This window comes from Myxocyprinus asiaticus, chromosome 3, assembly GCF_019703515.2.
Source record: "Myxocyprinus asiaticus isolate MX2 ecotype Aquarium Trade chromosome 3, UBuf_Myxa_2, whole genome shotgun sequence".
Classification (NCBI taxonomy): Eukaryota; Metazoa; Chordata; class Actinopteri; order Cypriniformes; family Catostomidae; genus Myxocyprinus; species Myxocyprinus asiaticus.
This window is the reverse complement of record NC_059346.1, coordinates 6,875,001-6,900,730: the sequence shown is the minus strand read 5'-3', so window position 1 is coordinate 6,900,730 and position 25,730 is coordinate 6,875,001. Positions and strand designations below refer to the sequence as shown.

The following is a 25,730-nucleotide window of genomic DNA, read 5'->3' as shown; positions in this document are numbered from 1 at the left end:
ATATTTTTACTGGTAGAAATACCAAAAATTAAAGATCATTATTGCAGTGCAAGATGCAGAATTGTCATTCGATTGTGATTTTATACTGTATAATGGGGGGGTTACAATTTCTGAGGCCCCATTTCGAAAATGTTTGCTTAAAAAAATTACAATTTATTTTAAATCATCATTTTAAATTAATCCTATCAGCCATTGTGGCCAAGTACATTCAAAATGTTTACTGAAATATCTAGTTAAAGATAATTAAAGATGTACTCAGTAATTTTTTCCTCATTAAAAAAGTTTAACTCCTAAAGTACAATTCATGTAATTGTAATTTTGCAATATATGTAGGAAATCATGACCACTCACATTAAAATGAAGACTCCAGTCATATCAGTAAACTTATAAAAGCTGTTTAATGGAGAGGGTCCGCACATGGGGGCTGCAATGTTAGAATCACATGACCAGCCAAATACTACTTGCTTAATCTCAGTAACCATCCTGTTATTTGACACTTTCACTCATTGATTAAAGTAATCATAAATTCATATAGTCATATATGCCTGTCTTTTTTACTTTACTTTCACCTAGAGCTTATATTCTGATGCTGCATTGTATCATGTGGCAAAAGACTGTATTTTTTATAAGCATCGTAGGCAACATTCGTAACAGTATTGTAACTGTAAACATACAAGGCACTGTGGCCCCTCAGCACACTAGAGCAGAAGGGGGGGGGGGGGGAACATTGCCGTTTATCAAGGGCTGAAACTTTGCTTGGTATAGAACAATCTGGAATAATGTTAAACATTGTAACAGTCACCTCTTTGCAACCTGAACTTGTTCAAAACGTTGAATCTTTGTGACACACAAAGTTCTTGAGTTTTTATTAACCCGACGCCTTGTCTAAAAATGTGCCGGTCCTGCGCGAGTCACTGAACTTGTTTACATGCACATTCTTACACCGATTATGCTTAACAAGCCGACAACGTGTGCGGTCATGTAAACGCAATAAACTGTGTTCCTTTATCGGCGTAAAGTCCACAAATGGTTTATGAATAAGCCGGCTCATCCAATGTGCACACGTGTTGAGCTCATGTCTCTACATGGTTTGACGTCAAAAGTAGAGAATAACGCGATTATTTCAAATGTCATGTAAACGCTGTAAAGACAGTGAGATGTGGTGCAGCGGTCATGGACATCCTGCAGCGCGTTTACATAGGAAAACAATGAAAAAACAGAGCAGCCACACGCAAAAATGGTGTGAACAGCCCCTTACTCATCCGTTTGCGCCTATTTGTGAGTGAGAGCGCGTGGGTGATACAAGTTCGGAAGGATATTTTTTCAGAAATTACAAACCCGAACCCAAAGTACTACTTAATAAACTGACCCGTACCCGGCAGCTTCTGAGAGCTCTGACAACAGCATGTACCCAACAACATGTCACCCTTCAAGCTTTTTTTGTGGAGCTTTCCTTTCCTATTTTGCCAATATTTTTATAAGGTTATCTGAAAACAATGTGAAGTAGTGCTGTATGGCAAAATTAACAACTATAATCTTTAGTATATACCAGGGAATAAATAGGCATGAAAATTGTTTGGGCAGACCAAAATTAATGCAATTACTTTTGCAAAACAGTAATTGGACTAATTAAATTGATGCATTTCTTTAAACTGCAATTCAGTTAATTCTGCACTGGCCTGCCAGATTGGAAATTGCACAGTGCAAATTGCATTTAGTGCAAACTTTTTTAATGTTTGCATTATCTGATTTGCATAATTCCTTCAGTGAATCGAGTGCTTAACCAACAAATTGCGTGGAAATAAACAAATGATTTTAGCAGGCACATTTATTCTTAGTAAATATCCCCCTGAATTTTACCCAACCCATGGAGTGCATGTGAATGTGAACAAGAAAGCAGGGGATGAGAAAGAGCAGGGGACATAAAAACAGAGAGAAAGCTTTACAAAAGAAAGCAAATGTACTTCCTCCCATTAATGACTTGATCAATGCAACGGTCACTATAGCTGTGAGGCTTCTTTATCAAAACTTCAATAGAACACCTTCATAATGGACACACAGACACAAATAACAAAGGCGGAGGACATCCTGTCCGATACACCCTGCATTGTCATCTTCCATCACATCAAAAGACAAACAGGATCAATACAGGTGTGATGACTATGAAATCCATAATCAGCCTTTTTTTATGTTTATTGTTCTGTGAAGTTGCAGGCAAGCAGACAGAGGATACGGTTGGCATGGAAACAAAGATTGCCAGAGAGTTTGCAAAGCTGTTGAACTACAAGAAAATGGCACAAAAGCTTGGGGCATCATTATCACACCATCAATGTCCAGAAAGACCACAGAGGCCACACTTTGGTAATTGATTATTCAAAGCCGAGCATTTACAGTTGAAGTCTGGACCCCTGAATCATTCGCTTGATTTTAGTATTTGAAGAGATGCTCAGAGATGAGATGCCATGGGCATCTTGGGTACAGGTATTTTGGCATAAGGGTCTGTGTAGAAAATATACAGTGGCAAGAAAAAGTATGTGAACCCTTTGGAATTAGCTGGTTTTCTGCATTAATTGGTCATAAAATGTGATCTCAACTTCATCAAAGTCACAAGTAACACAATGCATTTAAAGCTAACATAAAACACACAATTATAATCTTTCATATCTTTATTGAACAAATCCCATTAACCATTCACAGTGCTGTGTAAAATGTAAGTGAATCCTTGGAAAGCAGTGGCTTCCTTTGTGGTGTCCTGCCATGGACACCATGCCAGATTGATGTTTTCCATATAGAACTCATGAACAGAGATGTTGAGCATTCTGCGGTGCACCCTTTGAGTCATCTTGGCTGGACAGCCACTTCTAGGGAGAGTAGCCACAGTACTAAATCATCTCCATTTATAGACTATTTGTCTAACTGTGGTCTGATGAATATCTAAGGTCTTCGAGATAACTTTGAAACCCTTTCCAGCTTTATGCAAAGCAACAATTCTTGATCGTAGGTCTTCTGAGATCTTTTTTGCGAGTTATGGTCCACGTCAACAGATGCTTCTTGTGAATAGCAAACTTAAAATGTTTGAGTGCTTTTTATAAGTCAGCGTAATCTAACCCACACCTCCAATCTCGTTTCATTAATTGGATGCCAGGTTTGCCAAATCCTGACTCTAATTAGCTTGTGTTGATGTCATTAGCATAGGGATTCATTTACTTTTTCCACAGCACTGTGAATGTTGGGGTCGGTAACCTTTTTGACATGGAGTGCCATTTTTTATTTTCCTGGTCAATGGCTGTGCCATCCTGTGATCCTAATGTCTTTCTGAGCCACTTTCAGCTGGTGTCTTCTGTTCTGCCTCATTATTTTCCCATGTTCTGTTAACACTTCATATGACCTGGGTGTTGTCTCTTTGATCACTTTATCCAGTAATCCCCAATGTCCCCAATGTCCATCACATCTCACCCACACTATTTCTTCCTGTGCAAGTGAGCTCAGTGGTTTGGATGTTCTGTTGTAGTGCTCCATCTGACTCACATTAGGAGAGTTCGGCTCACTCTGTTCCATGTGATGCTTTGCTGATGGGAGCCTTGTCTGTAGTTTCTGATTCATGAGCATTTCCACTGGTGAAAGACCATTCTCCAGTGGTAATGCCCTGTAGTTGAGAATAGCCAGGTATGGTTCTTCCCTGGTTTCTGGGCTTTCTTCAGAAGGTGTTTCACGATTTGCACCCCTTTCTCTGCTAATCCGTTGGACTGTGGGTAAAGAGGACTAGATGTTATATGCTCAAACCTATAATTTTTCACAAAGTCTTTAAAGCACTGACTTCTGAATTGTGGTCCATTGTCGCTTATTACAGTCATTGGAATCCCATGCTGTGTGAATAATGCTTTTGTGTGTGCGATTACTTGTTCTGTTGTTGTGCCTGACAACAGCACAAATTCTGAGTAATTGGAATGATAGTCCATGAGTACCAAGTAGTCTTTGTCTTTCAGTTGAAACAGGTCCATTCCAACCTTACTCCATGGTTCCTTTGTTTTGTCATGTGGTTTCATTGGCTCTTTGGGTTGCTGGTATCTGTGGCATTGGCAAATCTCACAAAGCTGCACCAATGTCACAATATCTCTGTGCATACACGGCCAGTATAGTACATCTCGTGCACATCTTTTAAATTTTTAGATCCCCAAGTGTCCCTCATGCACTAGCCTCAACATCTGTGCTCTCATGGAGGTAGGTATGACTATTTTTGTGCCTTTTAGCAGAACTCCATCTAACACTGACAGCTCAATTTTAAAGTGCTGGTATGGCTTTTCCAGCTTCCTATAACCAGGTAGGTGTATCTGTTCCATCACTCTCCTCAGTCGTTCATCCTGCAGTGTTTCTCTAGCTATTTCAGCCCATTTTGCAGTTGACACTGACATCTGTGCTCTGATAGAGTCAACATTTATCCGCACATCTTCTTCTGTGGTGTTTTTGGTATTGCGTAAACTAGCCCTGCTCAGTGTGTCAGCTACTACCAGGTGTTTGCCAGGCTTGTATGCAAATGTCATATCATATTTTTCGCAGCATTAAACATTATATGCGCGGTGGCGCTTCACCCAGTGGTTTCTGTGATATTGCTAATAATGGCTTATGATCTGTCTCTAGTATCACTGATCTTCCATATACATACTCGTGACATTTTTCACAGCCAAACACTACGCCTAGTGTCTCTTTTTCTATTTGCACATAGTTTCTTTCTGCAGATGTCATAGTGTGTGATGTATACGTGACTGGATACCACTCTGTGTCATGCTGCTGGAGTAGAACTGCTCCTAGGCAAGCTTTCGATGCATCAGTAGAGACTTTTAGTGGTCTGTCTTGGTCATAGAATTTCAGAACAGGCTCTTTAATTAAGCTGCTCTTTAGCCTCTCCCACTCTCTTGCATGCTCTGACTCCCACTGCCACACTGTGTCTGTTTCCAACAGGCTTCTCAACACCCTTGTATTTGCTGACAGATTTGGAACAAATTTCCCTAGGTAGTTTACTAACCCTAAGGCTCTCTGTAGGTCTTTCTTGTCTTCTGGTTTCGGCATTTCTGCAATTGCCCTGATATTTTCTGGATCTGGCTGCACCCCTGCCTCAGACAGTCTCTCCCCCAGGAATGTAATGCCTCTCACACTGAACTGGCACTTGTTTTTATTCAGTTTCAGACCAGATCATGTTCTTCTTTTGTGCAGCCCCATACTACCACATCATCAATGAAAACTCCTACTCCCTCTATTACATCAAACAGCTGCTGCACAGTTTTGTGGAAAACTTCAGGGGCTGAGCTGATACCAAATGGTAACCGTAAGAAACAATGCCTCATGAATGGTGTATTAAAGGTGCATAGCTTTGCACTTTCCTCATCTAGCATTATTTGGTAGAAACCAGATGAGGCGTCCAGTTTAGAAAAGTAGCACACTCCACTCATTGCACTGGTTATGTCTGATTTTGTTGGTAGTATATAGTGCTCACGTTGGATCCCTTTGTTCAAGTCTTTTGGATCTATACACAGTCTCAGATCTCCATCTGATTTCTCTAATATGACCAGGGAGTTCACCCATTCTGTAGGTTCTTCTATCTTCCTGATGATTTAGTCCTTTATCAGAGAATCCAGTTTCTCTCTCAATCTCTTTTTTAGTGCAACCGGCACCTTTCTTGCCGGGTGTGTGACCGGTTCTGCATTTTCCTTCAGCTTTATCTTAATTGCTCCTGGTAAGCGGCCTATTCCTCTGAACACCTCCTAGTATTCTAGTGGCCTCCTTATACTCTTTTTTTTTTCCATGAGATGTCACTTTCTCTTTATTTATGACATGGACTCTTTTTATTAGTCCTAGCTGTAAGCAGGTTTTCAGTCCCAGTATAGCTTGTTTATTTCCCTCAACAAGTACAAAAAGAGCATCCCCCTTTTTCCATTACAAGACAGATCTCATATTTAATTTTTGTCATGTACCTTGGGCTTTTTTCTTAGTCTTTGAAAGACTTTCATGGGCAGGATGTTTACCTGTGCCCCATGTCTAGTTTTAGTAAGATATCTGTGCCGTTCACATCCATGTGTGCTATCCACTCGTCCTCTGGAGCACTCTGTCCAATTGAGTCCATGAAGATCGGTGCCGTCTTTTAGGATTCTTTCCTCCACATTTCCTGCAGTCTTTTCCAAAAGTTGGGCACTGTTTTGGTGCATGCCTTTTGCCACACCTTCCGCAGCCCATGCTCTCCTGACTTGGCTTTGGCTTTTTCATCCTTGATGTTGCCCTCTCTTTGGCACGCCGCACTGTGTCCACCTCTGCATTGACGAAGCTCACACACCAAGTACTCTCATCCGAATGTCTTTATTTCCACCCGTCATCATATCACATGACTGGTTACTAGCTTTATTCTGTTATATTATACTGCCCTCTAGTGGTGTCAACAGTATGCATAAGCACATATCAATACAAAGATTTTCGCACCTGCATTCCAATCTACATCTTGATGTAATCAGGTCTGCATTAAGGTGGTCCTGGGCCCCGGGACATTTCATTGGGCCCCTATCAGTCGTCAGAGTGGGGGGTGGGGGAGCGGAATATTTTCACTCGATGGTCATGCGCTACACGAATGGGTTAATCTATTGCGCATCCTCTCTGTGTTTACATCAGCGTCTCACACAGAACGTGTTAACATACGCACCCTCCCGAGCCCGTGCGTTAATACGGCCGTGGGTGTAATCCTTCCTCATGATCACACAGCGTGTTTTCATCAGCTGAATGGGAGTGTGATGAGACTCACGCTGCACGTGCAAGCCATTAGCGCATCATAAGCCGATCAACTATTTAGCCATTTTCTGTGAATCGCACCTGCAAAATCCTAATACTTTAGTTCCAGGTTTAATTTATATGGTTTAAATATTAAACTAAATAAGTGTTAAGGGTCAGTGTTTAAACAAAGATTTTGTATGAACTATAAGATTAATGACTAATGTCTATGAAGTCCATCCTGGATTAACTGCAGAAGTTCACATAGATGCATTGTCCTTGTTAGTTGGCTGATGAAGGGTTTTGTTAGCAATTAATTGATAGTCTATGTATTCCATTTTAAGAGTGTAGTCCATCATTAGACCAAGGTGATGCAGGCAGAGATCAGTGAGGTTCATCGCAGTTCAACCAGCTGGTAATTTCAAAATGAAACAAATAAAAAACAGAATGCAGGCTGTCCCCGCAGCCTGACCGAAGCAAAGCGGGCGCATTTACTCACGTGATAAACCAAAAGTGAAGCGCTGCCGGCTCGTGATGCGCGAATGGCTTGCACACACTGCATGAGTCTGTTGGGTATGTTGCAGTCTCATCACATTTTTACTTTTTGTTTAGCCTACCATTCAGCTCATAAAAACATGCTGGAGGAAGGATTACATCAAGATGTAGATTGGAATGCAGGTGTGGAATTTATATAAATAAAATAGTCTACTCCTCTCTCGCCGTTGCTGGCGTGCCAGTGATTACCCCTCCGCGTGCCAATGCTGGCACGCGTGTCACAGGCTTCCAACCCCTGGTTTAAGGGGATGTGTTCAATAAAGACATAAAAGATTATAATTGCTATAATAAAACACATTTTAGCTTTTTAAAAATGTTGAAATTCTACATTCTATCAGTCAATATTATGTCATGACATTGCATATATAATAATGATATGAGCTGTCACTGTTTGAAATAATGTGTAAAATTTGCAAGTATGTACATTCAGTTAACAATTATTTGTATAACAAGCGCTAAAATTGTAATGTCTCTTTAAGAATATTGGCAGTTCAACAAGTCTCTGGTGTACGGTCCAGCGCACATAACGAGAGAGGAGTCCAATGGTTTCTTCACCGCATTATTCAATGAAAATGTAGTGCATGCATCTCATCTTTGATGGACACACAGTTCACGGAAGAAATTTTCCATTTTAATTTCAAGCACTTTTCAACAAACCAAGACGATTTTCTGGGTTTTCCAGAATTTCACATTTTAAAAGCTAAATTCAAGCACTTTAAGAACTTCAAGTAACTTGTGCAAACCCTGTAAACAGTGTAGAAAAAAGCAGCAGAGAGATTTTGTTGTTTGACGAGTAATTCAATTTATGATCACATGGACAAAAAACAATGTTGAGAATTTTCAAAATATCAAAATGTTATGTCATTTATTTGGTTCATGATCAGTGTTTGGTGTATCCCATTGCATAGTAATTAGTACTGTAACCTAATTACTTTTTTGTCAAAAAAGTAGTGTAATGCATTACATTTTAAATTCTTGTAATTAGATTGCAGTTACTGACTTTCAATTAATAGTATAAGAGTACATTACTTGTATGTATAATACATCTATTCAAAAGGAAAACAAACTTATTTCTCTTACCCCACTGGCAAATAGTTTTTTAAAGAATATACCCCACTAAACTGTGTTATGCTGCTCTGAAAACAAGACAAAATATCTTATATCATTCTAGATCTTATATCTATTCTCAAGTAATTTTTGCTTGTTTTAAGGAATATTTTTTCTTGTTTATATTTCTTAAATATTTAGTTAAAAAATGATACGTTTTTGTGTTTACTTGAATCTGATTTTAAATTAATGTGAATGTAACCTACCATTCTCCAGGCCAAACGCTTTGTGTAAATACTAGGGCTGGGAAATTTAAAGCATTAATTTCTGCAATTCATTGTTGACTGTTAATTAATTAATGCAGTATATGTTTTTTTAACTGCCTGAAACTTCACTTTTTCCCCCCCTATTTCCTGTGGCTAAAATTGTCATATATAAATTTCCAGGAGGTACACGCTCGATTGCACATGCCAGCACAGAAACTGATTGTGTGGAGCATTACGCTCGACGCATGTCCCTGACATAATAAACACGGGAGCAGGTTTACTGTACAGAGAATGGAGACTTCACCCAGCTTGATATAAATGGAATCTGCCCATTTGATCCTATAATTAAAAAAGTCCACTGGAAAACAGCAGAAGACAGAACACTGCCATGTAAACATATACTTTTATCAAAGATTTTTTTACCTGATTTTTTTTCCCGATAATTATCGATATACATCAGGATTTATTTCAGATATAAATAGGGCTGCTCATTGCACAATAGTCTTTGTCTTTTCAAAAAAAATTCTCAACACAACTTTGGTAGTGTGAGCGGCAGGGTAAATTAAAAGAGATCGCACACCGGATGCGTCTGCGGACGACATGAAACATTCTAAAATTAGAAATAACTATTCTCTACGAAGGTACACACACACCGGCAATGCTCACCGTCAAAAAATGACATGAAGTGCAACTCGCATAGTTTCCATTAAATTCAACCCAAATCATTATCGGAGTACACATATTATTTACTCTAGCAATCACTTGATGATACAGTATATTGTTTATATGTATCTTTCATATAGCCCACACAATGTATTTTCAAGTGTGTCTTTTTGTGGTTTGACAGCTTGAATGAAAGACCTATTCAATGCCACATACAGAGAAATAGCATAATAAACATCGCCATTTCGAATCGTTCAGTTTGCAGTTACACCAATTTCATACACTAACCTGCAAACTCATCAACGTCACATTGTTCATTCTTGAAGTACAAAAAACTTAAACTTGTAAACTTGGACTGCCTTCTGCTGTGCCACATCAGCTCATCCTATGTGTGTGTATGATACCTGTGCCTTTCCTACCTGTGACCGGAGAGGCTTCAGTAAATGTTATATCACCCTCTTGTGGTCTCCCAATGCTATTACGCAAGGCCAACTGAGTGAATTGGATAGAACGCAAATTAGGCTTCTAATTTAAATGTCGGCTAATTTTTATATATCGATGCCTCAAAAATATTTCGATAAAGTAACATGCCGATCAATAATCAATCTTTTATGACATCCCTAATATTTAAATAATTAAAATAAATTCTGACTAATCAATTTCTTGCAAGTTCTTTGATACAAAGTATAAAGCAATTAATGTATATTTAAGATTATATTTTAATGTTTGTTTTAATGTACAATGATTAAACTGTGAACTGTGTGGTTCAAAAATGTAATTGATTCACAAACCTAGTAAATACACCCATAAGCGGGACTTATTTTTAAGGGCATCATATTTTTTATTGCAGGTCAAGTTATTCAAAGTTTAGAAAAGCTTGAATAAAACTCCAATGCACTGATAAGCAAATCACAGGGCAATATATTCAGAGTTTATGGTTGGATTTTCTCAAAGCCTGATCTCACGGTCTGAGCTGAATGCAGAATGAGATTTCTATAAAAGATATATTGAATCTATTACACTGGGTAAATGGAATTAGAGGACTTAATTTTCATCACAAATGTAATGTGAATATCCCTTATCCATGAGTTGCCCATCAACGCTTGATAACATCACAGTCTCTTGGGAAAGCATTCATCTTATTTTGTGCCTTTTTTCTCCAAACAGGACTGCTGGATTTTCAAAGATTTACCCCAAAAACCTGAGCTTTGAGGTTTCGTACAATAACTCCTATATTTTCAAAAGAATAACTAATCATCTCTATTCTCTCTGATCCTATACTCCTTGAGGTTTGATGCCCTGCCAACCTTAATTAAAATCTAGAGCAGCGTCCCCTGGGCCATGCTCCCTGCAGATGAGAAGAGATTTTCAGTCGCACTTACAGCTGTTTGATACTTCATCTGAAAATATAACACAACCCCACTAACTAGTTAGAGACTGATTTAATTGACAAGCAAATAAAATGCTTTAAAATTGATCTGTCTTTTGACACTGATATAAATAAATAACAAGTCTGTTTGCATAGGTGGCTTCACAACTACTACTGATAACTCTTTTTGACGTTCATATGGCAGCAGAATACGGTTGTCCTGTTTGGAGTGCTAAATATGGTTCTTCTCATACACAATTTGGTTATTAAAGACAGTGACAAACCAGACTGATAACACTGTGAATTCGACAGCAGCAGGTCAAAAGTTGTGTTGGACAACCACATTCCCACACCTTTTAACCAATGAATTTCTACAGCCTGATCTCATGAAATTTACGTGACCATGGGGGGTTTCTTAAGCAACCACCTCATTTCACGTTGCTTCTATGACACTTTCGTCTCACGTGTCAGCTTTGGAGCTTGAGTGGTCTCGAGCCTTGGTCCTCTGAGCCCAAAGTCAAAGTGTGTTGCCATGGAAGTTAATCACACTTGAATAAGTGTTTAAATGTCGGTGGGTCTGTCATAGAAGCGTTAAAATGTATAGTTTTTCAAATGATGCGTTAGAGTAAAAGTGTTTTGATTATCGTAACAAGGAAGTGTGCGAGTAAAAGTCATAATCAGCCGTTGTACTCGTGATTTGTGTGAAAGTAAAATAAAAGCACAGTTGTTGTAGCGCCTCTAGTGTAAATTACACCAGAAAGCTGCGGTGAAATGTAGAACATGACACATACTGCAAAAATGTACTGTAGTTATAGTCACATTTGTTGAGACTAGTTTAAATTGTATGACATTTTGATTCATTCATGGTTACTGGGTAAGTATTTTTTCAAATATAATTTATAGAGATTGCTGGGCCTGGACCCATATGTGAACACTCCTAATGTTCCTAATAAAAAGTATAGCCACAAAATGTAAACAATATGCGTTAACGTGATTTTAGTGTGATTAAATTGCTTATTAACCTTTTCTGTGTAAAGTTATAGCCAATTTTACAACTTTGCCATGATGCCATGATGCCGTAAACCCTAAAACGACCGTAAAAATGGCGATTTAAACAACTTCACAGCTCAAATAATACACAATTTTAAGAGTGTTTTTTTTATTCTTACCTTCACATTTCTGCCTTTAAACCCTCCAAAAATGGGCCCCATTCACTTCCATTGTAAGTGCCTCACTGTAACCTCGATTTTTGCTTTGTTCAAAGAGGGATGAGTAAAAATAAATGTTTGTGGTTATTAACATCATGCCACAAATGCTGTAAATTGAGAGTAATTTGTTCCTTTAAATGTATTAGTCAAAACCAAATTTTGAGAATTCACAACCACTTGAGTCACTCCTATTTATAAATACACTTGTCGATTTGTGAAATTATCCATATCTATTCATTGCAGCGTTTGTGAACCATGTAATTTGGTAGGCTGTCTCAGTCACAACCAAGCATGTCTTGCCTTTTTGCGGTTTATGTTTTCCCGCCCAGTACTTCTCCAAAACAAGCAGTAATCCAGTATATTTTCATGTTTACAAATAAGTAGAAGTAGGTCTGGTTCTACTTTACCCACTCACATGGTGCATGGATAGAAACAACAGAAATGGAGCGGAGGAATCCAGCAACACTTGCAGTGATAAACTTTATTGGAATTTAAAATGAATAACACAACCAGCGCTTTTCGGCACGTAGGCATTCATTCACCCTGATGAAGGCCTACTTGCCGAAATGCATTGGTTTGTGTTATTCATTTTAAAGTCCAATAAAGTTTATGTTTACAACACCAGCAACACTTGCAGTGATAAACTTTATTGGAATTTAAAATGAATAAAACAACCAGCGCGTTTCGGCACGTAGGCATTCATTCACCCTGATGAAGGCCTACTTGCCGAAATGCATTGGTTTGTGTTATTCATTTTAAAGTCCAATAAAGTTTATGTTTACAAATAAGACATGTTCTTTCCAGGTAAATACATTGGCTGGGTTCGTAATGACGCATGTTCTTGAAGGGATTACACAATGACGGGGTAGAGAATTGGAATTTCAAATTGGAATCTGAGCAACGCTTCCTCAGTCATGCTGTCTATAAGAACTCCCCAACCACCAGCGCTGTAACCCCCGCTGTAGTATTGAGCCAGACGTTGCTTAAGAAACATTTCCCCAGAAATCTGCCCACGATTCTCATATCAAAAGCTCAGAGAGATGCCGCAGTGGAGTGAGGGAGCAGCAGGAACATTATTCACAAAGGTAGAGCTGCTTCAAGCTTCCCACCTCTCAGCTTGAGCATTTCTGGTTATGATCATATTTCGATTTTAAGTAAAGATAAAAACCCTGACTTCTCATCGGATGGTTCAGAACTTTAAATGGCTAAAGTTGTTTGAAGACTCGTTTGAAACAACATTGACCCTATTGAAGGTCTATAGCTTTATTAAAAATTTACAGACAGAATTTTAATTTTTGGGATGAACTATCCCTTTTAGATGAGCTTAACAAACTTGGCCTAATTTGAAAGCATCCTTGACCATTTTTCCACATTCTGTCCAAGTCAATTTCCCCACTGCTGTAGGTCTGATGTTTGTTTTTCTCTTCCCTTCTCACGTATCCCTTTCTTCCTTTCAAACCCAATTCCAAAGAGTATGTGCAGACAGCAGTAGCTTCACAATTGGTCGATCATGTTTACCCATTAATTTGCCAGGGCTGTAGATCCTTTCTGATTATGGGATTAATAATAATCAGATCGCCACACTTCTCCCTCTCTCTCCGTCTGCGTTTTAATTTACGGCAATTCTACATGTATTAAGGAAACGGTGTCTCCGGCGAGGGAAACTTAGGAACGTGACTATGTCGTTCTTGACTTAATAAACAAGCAAGTCAAGCTGTTTTTTCGGCGGGATGTCCACAGGGCACTTCTCCAGTGGCGTTACATGGATTTAAACTGAAGATTAAATGCAAACTGACAAGTCTAAGCTGTTTTTCTGACCTCCAATGAATTCTCTGGCCTTGTTACTTTGCCTTTGATTTGATGATGCAGCTAAACTTTCACTTTACATTATGATCAGTTTTACAGTGCCAGCTTACACAAAAGTTGATTTGCAAAACCGCAAAGTCACTGTGATATTTGGTTCTAAATGGGGCTTCGTTAACACACACACACAAAAAATAGATTTTTATATTTTCTGAAGTGTGAGTGGTGATGATGTGAGCTTGCCTGTGGAAATCTTGCCACCACGTGTATTGCTATGCAGTTTATAGGGTGTTCTGAGTGGTGTCTAGCATGTTGCTTCACAGTTGCTAGGGTGTTCTGAGTGGTTTCTTGTCTGTTGCTATGTGATTGATTTGGTGTTTTGAGTGATTTCTAGGGTGTTCCTATGCAGTTGCTAGAGTGTTCCAAGTGGTTTTTAGCATTGCTATCCAGTTAATAAGGTATTTTGAGTGGTTGCTAGGGGGTTACTTACTGGCCAAAGTCAAAAGTCTGGCCCAAGTATATATATATATATATATATATATATATATATATGTGTGTGTGTGTGTGTGTGTGTGTGTGTGTGTGTGTGTGTGTGTACACCAATGAGCCAAAACATTATGACCGCTTGCCTAATATGCTGTTGATCCTCCATGTGCTGCCAAAACGGCACTAACACCCCTAGGCATGGACTCTACAAGACATTAGCAGCAGATCCTTCAAGTCCTGTAAGTTGCGAGGTGGAGCCGCTGTGGATCGGACTTGTTGGTCCAGCACATCCCAGAGATCTGAGGAACTTGGAGGCTAGGGCTACACCTTGAACTCTTCATCATGTAACTCAAACCATTCCTGAACAATGTGTGCAGTGTGGCAGGGTGCATTATCCTGCTGAAAGAGGCCACTGCCATCAGGGAATACCACTGCCATGAAGGGGTGTACCTGGTCTGCATCTGTGTTTAGGTAGGTGGCAGGTGCCAAATTGATGTCCACATAAATGGCTGGACTCAGGATTTCCCAGCAGAACACTGCCCAGAGCATCACACTTCCTCAACCGGCTTGTTGTTTTCCCACAGTGCATCCTGGTGCCATCACTTCCCCAGATAAACGGCGCACACGTACATGGCCGTCCATGTGATGTAAAAGAAAAAGGACTCATCGGACCAGGCAACCTTCTTCCACTGCTCCAAGGTCCAGTTCCGACGCTCGCATGCCCATTGTAGGCGCTTTTGACGGTTGACAGGGGTCATCATGGGCACTCGGTCTGCGGATACACAGCCCCATATGCAGTAAGGTGCGGCACATCGAAGAGCCTTGGGCAACAAACACCCTGTTGTCAGTTATTGGTGAGTCCCTCCTTAGAACACTGTCAGTAGGTACTCACTACTGTTGACTGGGAGCACCCCACAAGCCTTGCCGTTTCAGAGACACTCTGACCCGGTCGTCTGGCCATAACAATTTGGCCCTTGTCAAAGTTGCTCAGTTCTTTACTCCTGTCCATACATATATATATATATATATATATGTGTGTATGTGTGTATTCTGAAGATAATTTGACACTTGCAAGGCTGTTGTGGGTGGATTTTAGCATGTTGCTATGTGGTTGCTAGGGTGTTCTGAATAGTTTATAATATTTTGCTATGTGGTTGCTAGGGTATTCTGAGTGGTTTCTAGCATCTTGCTACGTGTTTTACTGGCCCAAGTCAAAAGAGCCCATCCCAAGTCTCTTTGATATTCTGCTTCCTAGATATTCAATTGATGTCAATTCAACTGATTTGTAAATCAGTTTTCAAAATATAGATAATTCCAAAGCAGATTTACAAATAAGGCATGAATATGGCTTTTATATTTTTACCCATTTTATCATCCAGTAGGTGAAAATCCAAAGTCTGTTTGTTTAGAAAAGTAATAGGACACCTCTCCTTAACATGCCACATGATTTAAGGCATCATTCATGTTCGTGGCACAAACCATGTGGAGCAAGTTACTCACCGTGGTTAAACTTTAATACTTAGGATTAGCATTCAAATCCTTAACCAAAAGCATGCGCAATATTAACAGTGATGCTTGTCTTAGCAAACACCACTGATGATATCTGATCAAACCCTGTTTGAAGAAGAAAAAAGCACAAATAAGAGCATGAAATTGTGTTTTTTTATGTGCAGTATTAGAGTGTTAGACCCAGTAATATAACACCAACACAAGTCATACACTTCAAGAGAAATATGCACACTTTAGCATATGCATTTTATAAACCTATCTTTACACCCACTGTGAGGTTTTCTACCTTCCTGCAACCTTTATGGTAATGCTTCCCCCTGCAGTATAAAGGAGGTATTTTCAGTTCAAACACACACACACACACCCACAAACACCTTGTTTCTTTCTCACTCTCTCTTTCATATAAACATATACATTCATAAATCCTGAAACGATATCCACGTTTTTATGTAATTTAATTCATACCACACTGTACGCGACTGTACAAAGTGGCGCAATAAAGGAATTTTGTTAAAACCGTATCTAATAAGAGACTGATGTCAAACCGCCTGTCCAGAGTAATGACATCATCTCACACAAATCTAGCTCCAATTACAATTTAATGAATCAGCGAACATTAGAGAGAAATAAGATACATTTATCAACAAGTGCAGCATGGAGATTGCAAGTCTAGTAGTGGTATTAAAGATTCAAAAGGGAATTGGTTTAACAAATACTGGTTTTGTTTTATAACATTAGGGTTGATTCATTTTGTGGATTCCTGATTTTTTTCTGTTCTCCCAAAATAAATGTGGAGTCAACCAATTACAGATTTTACAACCATTTTCCCAAGCAACCCTAGCAACATCCCTTAACATTGTTACATCATGGTGGCGAGTGTTGCATGGGCAAGCACTCGCAAGCACACATTTTCTTCTCTCTTACCCTTATCACAAAAATGCTTTGACAGTAGACTAAAATAAATGTATTTTATTCAGTTTATTCAACAATAATACACCAATAAAGCAAAAAATATGCACTAATAAGATTAAAAATTATTATAAAATGTCTGAGCACAAGGTTGAAATTTTACACTGAGCTGTAGCTGACAAATGAAGGAAGTTTGTTTACAATTATTTTCACTCCCTCACCAACCCTTTGTAAGTCTCTCTTTCACCTTCTCCTCTATATTTGTGTAATACTTCATTTGGGTCAGGAGGTCTTTGGTAGTCTGCAGATCCCCTGTGAAAAGAGATTCATGAAGTAAACACAAAAACAGCTTTTCCACTCACATGCCAAGGAAGTATGCATGCCACCAAGGCCATGGCAGTGCATGCCAGTCAAATTTGGTTAGAAAAAAAAGAGAGAAAAATACCTTTGCTCAGTGATGAATTAATCTGTTTAGTCAAATCTTTCAGTTTCTCTAATGAAAGAATGAGGTAAATTAATATATAAACAGCAGAAAATCTACTAGCGTTTCATTAAAAAAGTGCCAAAATAAAGTGTATTTTGAGTGTAAACAACCCAACTGTACTCATTTAACAGGGAACCAATCAAAAAAAAAAAAAAAAAAATTCTGTTGCACTTTATTCTATTTTGAATACTATTATGATGCTAGTGATACTTTGTAATACAGCACTTTTCATACCACTGTCTCCTAAGATGATTCGCTTATGTTTTCCTCTCTTGTAAGTTGCTTTGGATAAAAGCGTCTGCCAAATGAATAAATATAAATGTAAATGTAAAACACAAACATAATGCCACAAAACCTTGAACTTTCCGCTGAAATGAATCTAGTTCTGCAAAGAGTCACGTTAATAAGCCCTAAGTTAAATATGTGGGCGCAGTGCAATACTTCTATCATCACTTCCTTTTTTTTTTTTCTCTACTCACCTCGCACTGACTGCCCGATAGCACTGACCTCATCCTGGCCCTGCGTCTCTGCAAGGCTCTCGTTGACCTCCATGACCTCCAAGAGAAATTGAGGGTCCGCTGTGGCATCCGTACCCTCCTCCAGCAAAATCCCTTTCAGCTCCAGCTAAAGCAGAACATTCATGTTACAAAGGGGAAAAAGCTACACAGCACCAGTTCACTACAATATAAAACTCAATATTAGCTCTACTAGTCATGCCAGCAACTTAGGAGCATGCTTTTCCATTAACGCAGACAGATGAACTACCCATTTTTCAATATTTTTGTCAAGATTTATAGAGGGATCCAAAAAGTCTCAAGACTACACTTTTTTTTTTTCTGGAACTAAACAGAAAGTTTAAGGAATTTGACAAATGTAAACAAATAAATAATATGATGTAAAATTAAGGTGGAATATTAAGGATAGTGCATTATTTGCAGGTCACTAATCAAATAAAAGAAAATTTGTGACATTGACCATGTTTAATCTTTTGTACAAAAGGTGATATAGTGTATAGTGTACACACTGTACCGGGGCAAAGGTAGTAGTGCACAGTTTGGCAACTTATACAAATACATTTGAGACAACAAGGTGCTGGTTTTAGTTACAAATGAAGATAATGCTTACTCAAAATAACTACTTCAGAAAAGGATGCATACTTTTTTGGTCATTTCAATAACATTTGACATTTGATTACATCGTAAGTATTCTATAAACAAATTAATCTCCATTGTGATTGGATCAGTCAATGTGAGCCCACTTTGAACATTTTTCTTATCAAATCTATTCACCCCACTTAAGAAAAACAATGTGTTTTATGGGGGCCTTTAGCCCCTGCAACATGGGGGCTTTTTACCCCAAATGCTATCCTTTCAATTATTGGACAGTTATTGAAATTTTTTGGATATAATCACTTTGAACAAAATTGAAAATGATAAATAAGTATATTGTCTCAAAATAATTATGATAATTTCCAGGATATTCATTAGCTACATAAATTTACACCATTTAAAATAATATTAGATATTAGATCAAATTGCCTCTAAATCAACCTTTAGACAGTACATGCAATGATCTAACTGAAGAGGAAAAAATGTCATAGTGACAAACGTGTGTTTAGGAAAGTACTGAGGTGGTTTTTGATGCTATTTAGTGTTTTGGGAGAAAATAAAATCAAAGTAGCCTTTTACCCCACGGAGCCTTTTGCCCCATTGTTCCTTACACAAGATGCTCTTTGGAACATTCTCAAATCACGCTGGATAAAATGGATCATCAGATTTTACACAAACTTGTGGAGTCCATGTCTGCTCAAATGCATGCTGTCAGACATACCAAATACTAAGAAATTCTGAAATTGTCAATTTTTTTTTTTTTTAAATTGCTTTGTTGATAATGTAATTTGTAATGAAAAACTTTGTACTGAAAAAATGCAAAATTGAAAAATGTTCACTAGTGGTTACAGACTTTTGGATCCCATTGTTTAAACAGCAAAAATACAGTAAATATAGGTCTTTGCCATGTTAGGTTGCCCAAGATTATAAAAATTTAACACATGTAACAAGTTCATAGAAATGTACTCTTTGTGTCCATGTTGGTTTGATACATTTTTGAAAAACATTAATAGCATTTTCTCCACACCAAAAAAAAAAAAAAATGAATGAATGACTTCAAAAATTAGTGTACACAATCATTAATCATAAACATATCAGTTTTCAATTTCTTATTTTTTTTTTTTTTTTTTTTAAATATCTTGAATTTTGAGTCACGAATATCAAGAAGTTTTCATAGGGTTACTTCCAATAGTGGCTCGTCACCACAGACACAGGTGGGGCAGTTCTTACTTTTTTTTTAAATTTTTTTTATTATTATTCAATTCAAACACAAACATGCTGACATAACATGTGGTGTCCTTGCATTATTCCACAACAAAGCAGCAGCCTAAGAACATAACATTGATACTAATATTCTAAATAAGAACGCTTTTTCTTAAAATGTTGGCTTGTTGCAGATAAAAATCGAAATCAAAGTGTTGTTGAAAAACCCCAGGGAGGAGAGGGAGAGAAACAGAACTATCTACAAGCCATTCAGGGCCGTAGCAGGGTAATCTGGGCCCCATGTCTCTATGTTGCTCTGGGCCCATTTCCTATAAAAAAAAAAATACTGTTTAGAATTTGTTGTGGGGACCCCCTGGGTCTGTGGGCCCCTAGAATCATTACCACTTTTCACCCCAATTGCTACGGCCCTGATGCCATTTACACATTTCCACAGTACTAAAAAACGAAATGCTTAATAATGATAATAATGTTTTGAATCACAGTAAATTTAAAACAGAAAGTTTCAAGAGCCAAGGCTTTTTGACATACAATTACATTTATGCACTTGGCAGAGACTTTTATCCAAAGTGACACAGTGCATTAAGGGTATACATTTTACCAGTTTTGTGTGTTCCCTGGGAATCGAACCCTTGATTTTGGCATTGCTAGCACCATGCTCTACCAGTTGAGCTACAGGATATACAATGTCTTATCACCTAGCATTACCTTTTGATTGCTACACTATTTTTTTTTATGTCTGACTCTTCAGCACCATGTTGTTTGATGGTCAATTTGTCTTGAATTTGCAATAGAAACGACACGCTGTTACACGTTCATCGATAGTTCTCGCCATGTTCGCGATCTGTCACACTGCTGCCATGCAGTAATACTAAAGTTACCTTTGGTTTGACACTACGTATGGGCAGATTTATTTCTGCCCCAATGGGTTTCAATAAGGGCTCGTTGCAGTACCCTATTTGACCACATATTTCCATTGGAAAACTGAGGGTTACTGTGGCGTTCATGTGGGCAGCAGACACTCTGCCCCACATGCTTGAATATCTATTTCAAACACTTTGAGTTTTCAGCTACTTTACGACTTAAAAATAGGATAAAAACTTATACTAGGCCTGCTTTTAAATACATATGTCAGCATTTTAAACACATTTACGGGCAAACAAATTACATTATTGGCAGTTTATACTGTAGTATAGATCTATGTTTTCAAATGGACAAATATTTAGGCAGGGCTCTACCCTAAGACGAGATATGCCTGGTTACTTCACTTGACCTGAAAAAAAACTTCACACACTGTCATGAGGGTCTAAAGGGGTTCTTTCGGTTTTGTTTTATTTTTTGACAAATGACAACAGAATGGCTAGCTGCATGTTGGTTACACCACCTGGCTTTGATTTGGTGAGATTTTTATTTTATTTTTTTCAAATATTAATCATAAAAGACATACGAATATAAGTCTTATATAAATAAGACTTAAGATTTATTAAAACTTTTTTTTTTTTCACCGTTTTCAGATGGTTACACCACTTAGACATTTTAAAATATATATATAAATGACTGCATTCAGAAACTGAAAATATGTATCATAGTAGAGGTCTTTTTAAGTAATTGTTTTGCATTTTAATGTGTTTTTGAATAACTTAATAGATCCGCACAAAACAATTGAACGTCACGTCATTGTCCCATATCCGACCTACGGCTGCCATTTACACAACAAATGTTTGCCAAAAACAAAAATTTACCATGTAGACAGCCCGACTCAAGGGTTTCTGTAGCATTCTGTAGGCTTTGTTCACCAGTGCTGATTGTCTTTCTGAATATTCCTGCTCTTTCTGTAAAAATAATCAATCACAGATTAATTCCAAATTAAAAACATTCTTCTTACTGGCTACACAAACAATTTTATCAGGCCCTAACAGGAACAAATTGCATGAATTTACAATAAAGCTACATTTAGTGCTACACTCAATGGCCTCAAAGGTACTTGGACACTAAAAGCTACACTTAAAAATGTATGAATGTCTTTGCATTATATAAGAAACTTTCAAACTAGTGGCATGGCATTTATTTTAGAGAGATATGGCACAGACACACTTTCATGCAAAACATTTACCAAAAAGAACAATATATGCTTTTATAAAACAATATACAAGATATACGGTTAAAAATGAAGACAAAACATATTTGGACACTTTCCGGTTGTCAAACATTAGTGGAACATGGTCATCAGTTTATGTACTGAACTACACCTGTGGTTACTCTGCTACGACACCTACACTATACTGCCATAAGTATTCGCTCATCTGCCTTTAGATGCATATGAACTTAAGTGACATCCCATTCTTAATCCATAGGGTTTAATATGACGTCGGCCCACCCTTTGCAGCTATAACAGCTTCAACTCTTCTGGGAAGGCTTTCCACAAGGTTTAGGAGTGTGTTTATGGGAATTTTTGACCATTCTTCCAGAAGTGCATTTGTGAGGTCAGACACTGATGTTGGACGAGAAGGCCTGGCTCGCAGTCTTCGCTCTAATTCATCCCAAAGGTGCTCTGTCGGGTTGAGGTCAGGACTCTGTGCAGGCCAGTCAAGTTCTTCCACACCAAACTTGCTCATCCATGTCTTTATGGACCTTGCTTTGTGCACTGGTGCGCAGTCATGTTGGAACAGGAAGGGGCCATCCCCAAACTGTTCCCACAAAGTTGGGAGCATGGAATTGTCCAAAATCTCTTGGTATGCTGAAGCATTCAGAGTTCCTTTCACTGGAACTAAGGGGCCAAGCCCAGCTCCTGAAAAACAACCCCACACCATAATCCCCCCTCCACCAAACTTCACAGCTGGCACAATGCAGTCAGACAAGTACCGTTCTCCTGGCAACCGCCAAACCCAGACTCGTCCATCAGATTGCCAGATGGAGAAGCGTGATTCGTCACTCCAGAGAACGCATCTCCACTGCTCTAGAGTCCAGTGGCGGCGTGCTTTACACCACTACATCCGACTCTTTGCATTGCACTTGGTGATGTATGGCTTGGATGCAGCTGCTCAGCCATGGAAACCCATTCCATGAAGCTCTCTACGCACTGTTCTTGAGCTAATCTGAAGGCCACATGAACTTTGGAGGTCTGTAGCGATTGACTCTGCAGAAAGTTGGCGACCTCTGCACACTATGCGCCTCAGCATCCGCTGTCATTTTAAGTGGCCTACCACTTCGTGGCTGAGTTGCTGTCATTCCCAATCGCTTCCACTTTGTTATAATACCACTGACAGTTGACTGTGGAATATTTAGTAGCGAGGAAATTTCACGACTGGACTTGTTGCACAGGTGGCATCCTATCACAGTACCACGCTGGAATTCACTGAGCTCCTGAGAGCGGCCCATTCTTTCACAAATGTTTGTAGAAGCAGTCTGCATGCCTAGGTGCTTCATTTTATACACCTGTGGCCATGGAAGTGATTGGAACACCTGAATTCAATTATTTGGATGGGTGAGCGAATACTTTTGGCAATATAGTGTATGTGAACTTGAGGGGAACTGACTTCATATATCCACTAAAAATCACCTTGGGGTCAGCTGCCTAAATGTCACTGCAAAAAGTTCTGAGAAACTACTCTTACTAGCCAAATACTTTTGAGGCCACTGTAAATATACAAAGTATAAAGCAAACAAAATGATTTCCACAGAACATTGTGTTTTATAGGGTAAAAACAGAGTGGTAAAATAAGTGCTTTACTCAGCCCAAGTTTTCTAACTTTGCAAAACATTATATCATTATGAACTGTTGTCACATTTAATTTAGGTTATCACGACAAATTCTGTGTTTGTGGTGAGGATTTCCTCTTGGGAATGAGGTGAACTGTCAAAAAGCGAAACCCCAGCAATGCTGATAATTGTGTTTTTAGTCCTGAAGGATCTCAGTGTGTGGGTGGATGCAGAGGGTCTGAACTGTGATGAGATTCGTCAGAGACGTCAGATAGAATAAGAGGTGAGAAACGAAAGAAATGAGTTGCAGAAGCGAAACATTTTCAGCTGTCACAGTTGCCAAACCCTGGAGAATCAACATCCGGCTTTGCTTTTGCTGTCAAGATACATGATCGGATAGGAGAAAAAAACATGGACCAATAATACAAGACCTGGCTTCAGCCCTACATGAAGGATTAGTTGCTGTATACCCTTTACAGTAAAAACTAAATAGAACAGGATATGGATTAGCCTCAGTCAACATTCACTTTAATTGCATCTCTTTTCCAGACAGTGAAAGTGAATGGTGACTAAGGCTTATATTTTGCCCAATATCTCTTTTTGTGTTCAACAAAAGAAAGAAAGTCATTTATTTTTTTTATTGTTTTGAACAGCATTAGCTTTTATTTCTGGGTAACTTCCCCTTAATATATCCATCACTCCCAACACCTTATCCTTGAGTAATCATGCTAAACTGCTAATTTGGTTCTAGAAAATCACTTGCCATTCTATCAAACACAGTTGAAAGCTATTTGGTTCGTTAAATGCAGCTTAACATTGTCTTTGTTTTTGAGTTGCCACAGTATGCAATAGACTGGCATGTCTTAAGCTCAATATTAAGTCAAAAATGGCAAAAAAGAAACAGCTTTCTCTAGAAACTCATTAGTCAATCATTGTTTTGAGGAATGAAGGCTATACAATACTTGAAATTGCCAAAAAAAAAACTGAAGATTTCATACAAAGGTGTACACTACAGTCTTCAAAGACAAAGGACAACTGGCTCTAACAAGGACAGAAAGAGATGTGGAAGACCAGATGTACAACTAAACAAGAGGATAAGTACATCAGAGTCTCTAGTTTGAGAAATAGACACCTCACATGTCCTCAGCTGACAGCTTCATTGAATTCTACCCGCTCAACACCAGTTTCATGTACAACAGTAAAGAGAAGACTCAGGGGTGCAGGCCTTATGGGAAGAATTGCAAAGAAAAAGCCACTTTTGAAACATTGGACAACAGATAATTGGAAAAGAGTGTTATGGATCTTAACCCCATTGAGCTTTTGTGGGATCAGCTAGACTGTAAGGTGCGTGAGAGGTGCCCGACAAGACAGCCACATCTATGGCAAGTGCTACAGGAAGTGTGGGGTGAAATGTCACCTGAGTATCTGGACAAACTGACAGCTGGAATGCCAAAGATCTGCAAAGCTGTCATTGTTGCACGTGGAGGATTTTTTGATGAGAACTGTTTGAAGTAGTTTAAGAAGTTCTGACATTTTTTTTTTTTAAATTGTAATAGTAATTTTTCACATTATTAATGTCCTGACTATACATTGTGATCAGTTGAATGCCATTTTAGTGAATAAAAGTACCAATTTCTTTCCATAAGAGCAAAATCTGTACATTATTCCAAACTTTTGGCCACCAGTGTGTGTGTTTAATATATATATATATATATATATAGACTGTATATATGTATTATAAGTGTATATAAAGTGTATATTTCAGGTACTTATTCCGGGTTCAATACAAGTAATATAATTCAAATAGTTCACCCAAAAAGGAAAAGTCTCTCATTATTTACTCACCCTCATGCCATCCCAGATGTGTATGACTTTCTTTCTTCTCCTGAACACAAACAAAGACTTTTAGAAAAATATTTCAGTTCTGTAGGTCCACACAATGCAAGTGAATTGTGGCCAGAACTTTGAAGGTCCAAAAAGCCCATAAAAGCAGCAAAAAAACAACCAAACAAAAAATCCATAAGACTCCAGTGATTAAATCCATATCTTCAGAAGCGGTATGATTGGTGTTGGTGAAAAACAGTAGTGATGTGACTTTCGACACCGACGCTTGAAGCTTTTCCGCTCCGAATTACACATTAAAGCACTGTATCGGAGCTTGATTCGCTTCGGCCAAAACCACGTGATCAGTGATGTCCGATGCTTCATTCGCCTAAAAACCATGTGACTGCTTCGGTATCTGGTACAAAAGCAGCGCAAATCCCAATACAAATTTGAACCTAATACAGTCGCAAAAACACACTCCCCTGTTAATAAAATGTTACTGCCCTGCCCACAATCATATTTTTTCCAGTCTACACATTCAATTATTTATTTTCATTCATGCATTAATTATTAATTTACTCTCATATGCTGTATTTTTACTGGGTTATTTAGTAACACTTGTGAACAAAACACGAAAAGGACTTACTGTATAGCGTTGATAATCATTTTTTTTGCTTCAGACAAAAGCTTCATTTTGCCATCACTAAGAAACAGATCAATATTTAAGTCCTTTTTTACTATCAATTTTCTTTTGTAAGTCGCTTTGGACAAAAGCATGTACCAAATTAATAAATGTAAAAGTAAATTCTCCTTCCTGCACAGTAGGTG

At 38.4% G+C, this 25,730-nt stretch overlaps 1 protein-coding gene across 8 annotated transcripts in view; it reads right to left on the bottom strand.

Moving 5' to 3' along the window:
- Positions 1 to 16,610: 16,610 nt before the first annotated feature.
- LOC127430533 (iron-sulfur cluster co-chaperone protein HscB-like) overlaps positions 16,611 to 25,730 on the bottom strand; it is a 10,486-nt gene continuing 1,366 nt past the window's right edge. For 2 of the 8 annotated variants that reach the window (XM_051680351.1, XM_051680357.1), the window contains exons 3-6: positions 21,122 to 21,211; positions 17,529 to 17,673; positions 17,011 to 17,058; positions 16,611 to 16,877 (exon numbers count right to left, since the gene is read on the bottom strand). In XM_051680351.1, the coding sequence (XP_051536311.1) occupies positions 16,783 to 16,877; positions 17,011 to 17,058; positions 17,529 to 17,673; positions 21,122 to 21,211 (378 nt within the window). In that variant the 3' untranslated portion in view covers positions 16,611 to 16,782. The other 6 variants (XM_051680373.1, XM_051680391.1, XM_051680406.1 and 3 more) reach the window with 5 other exon arrangements.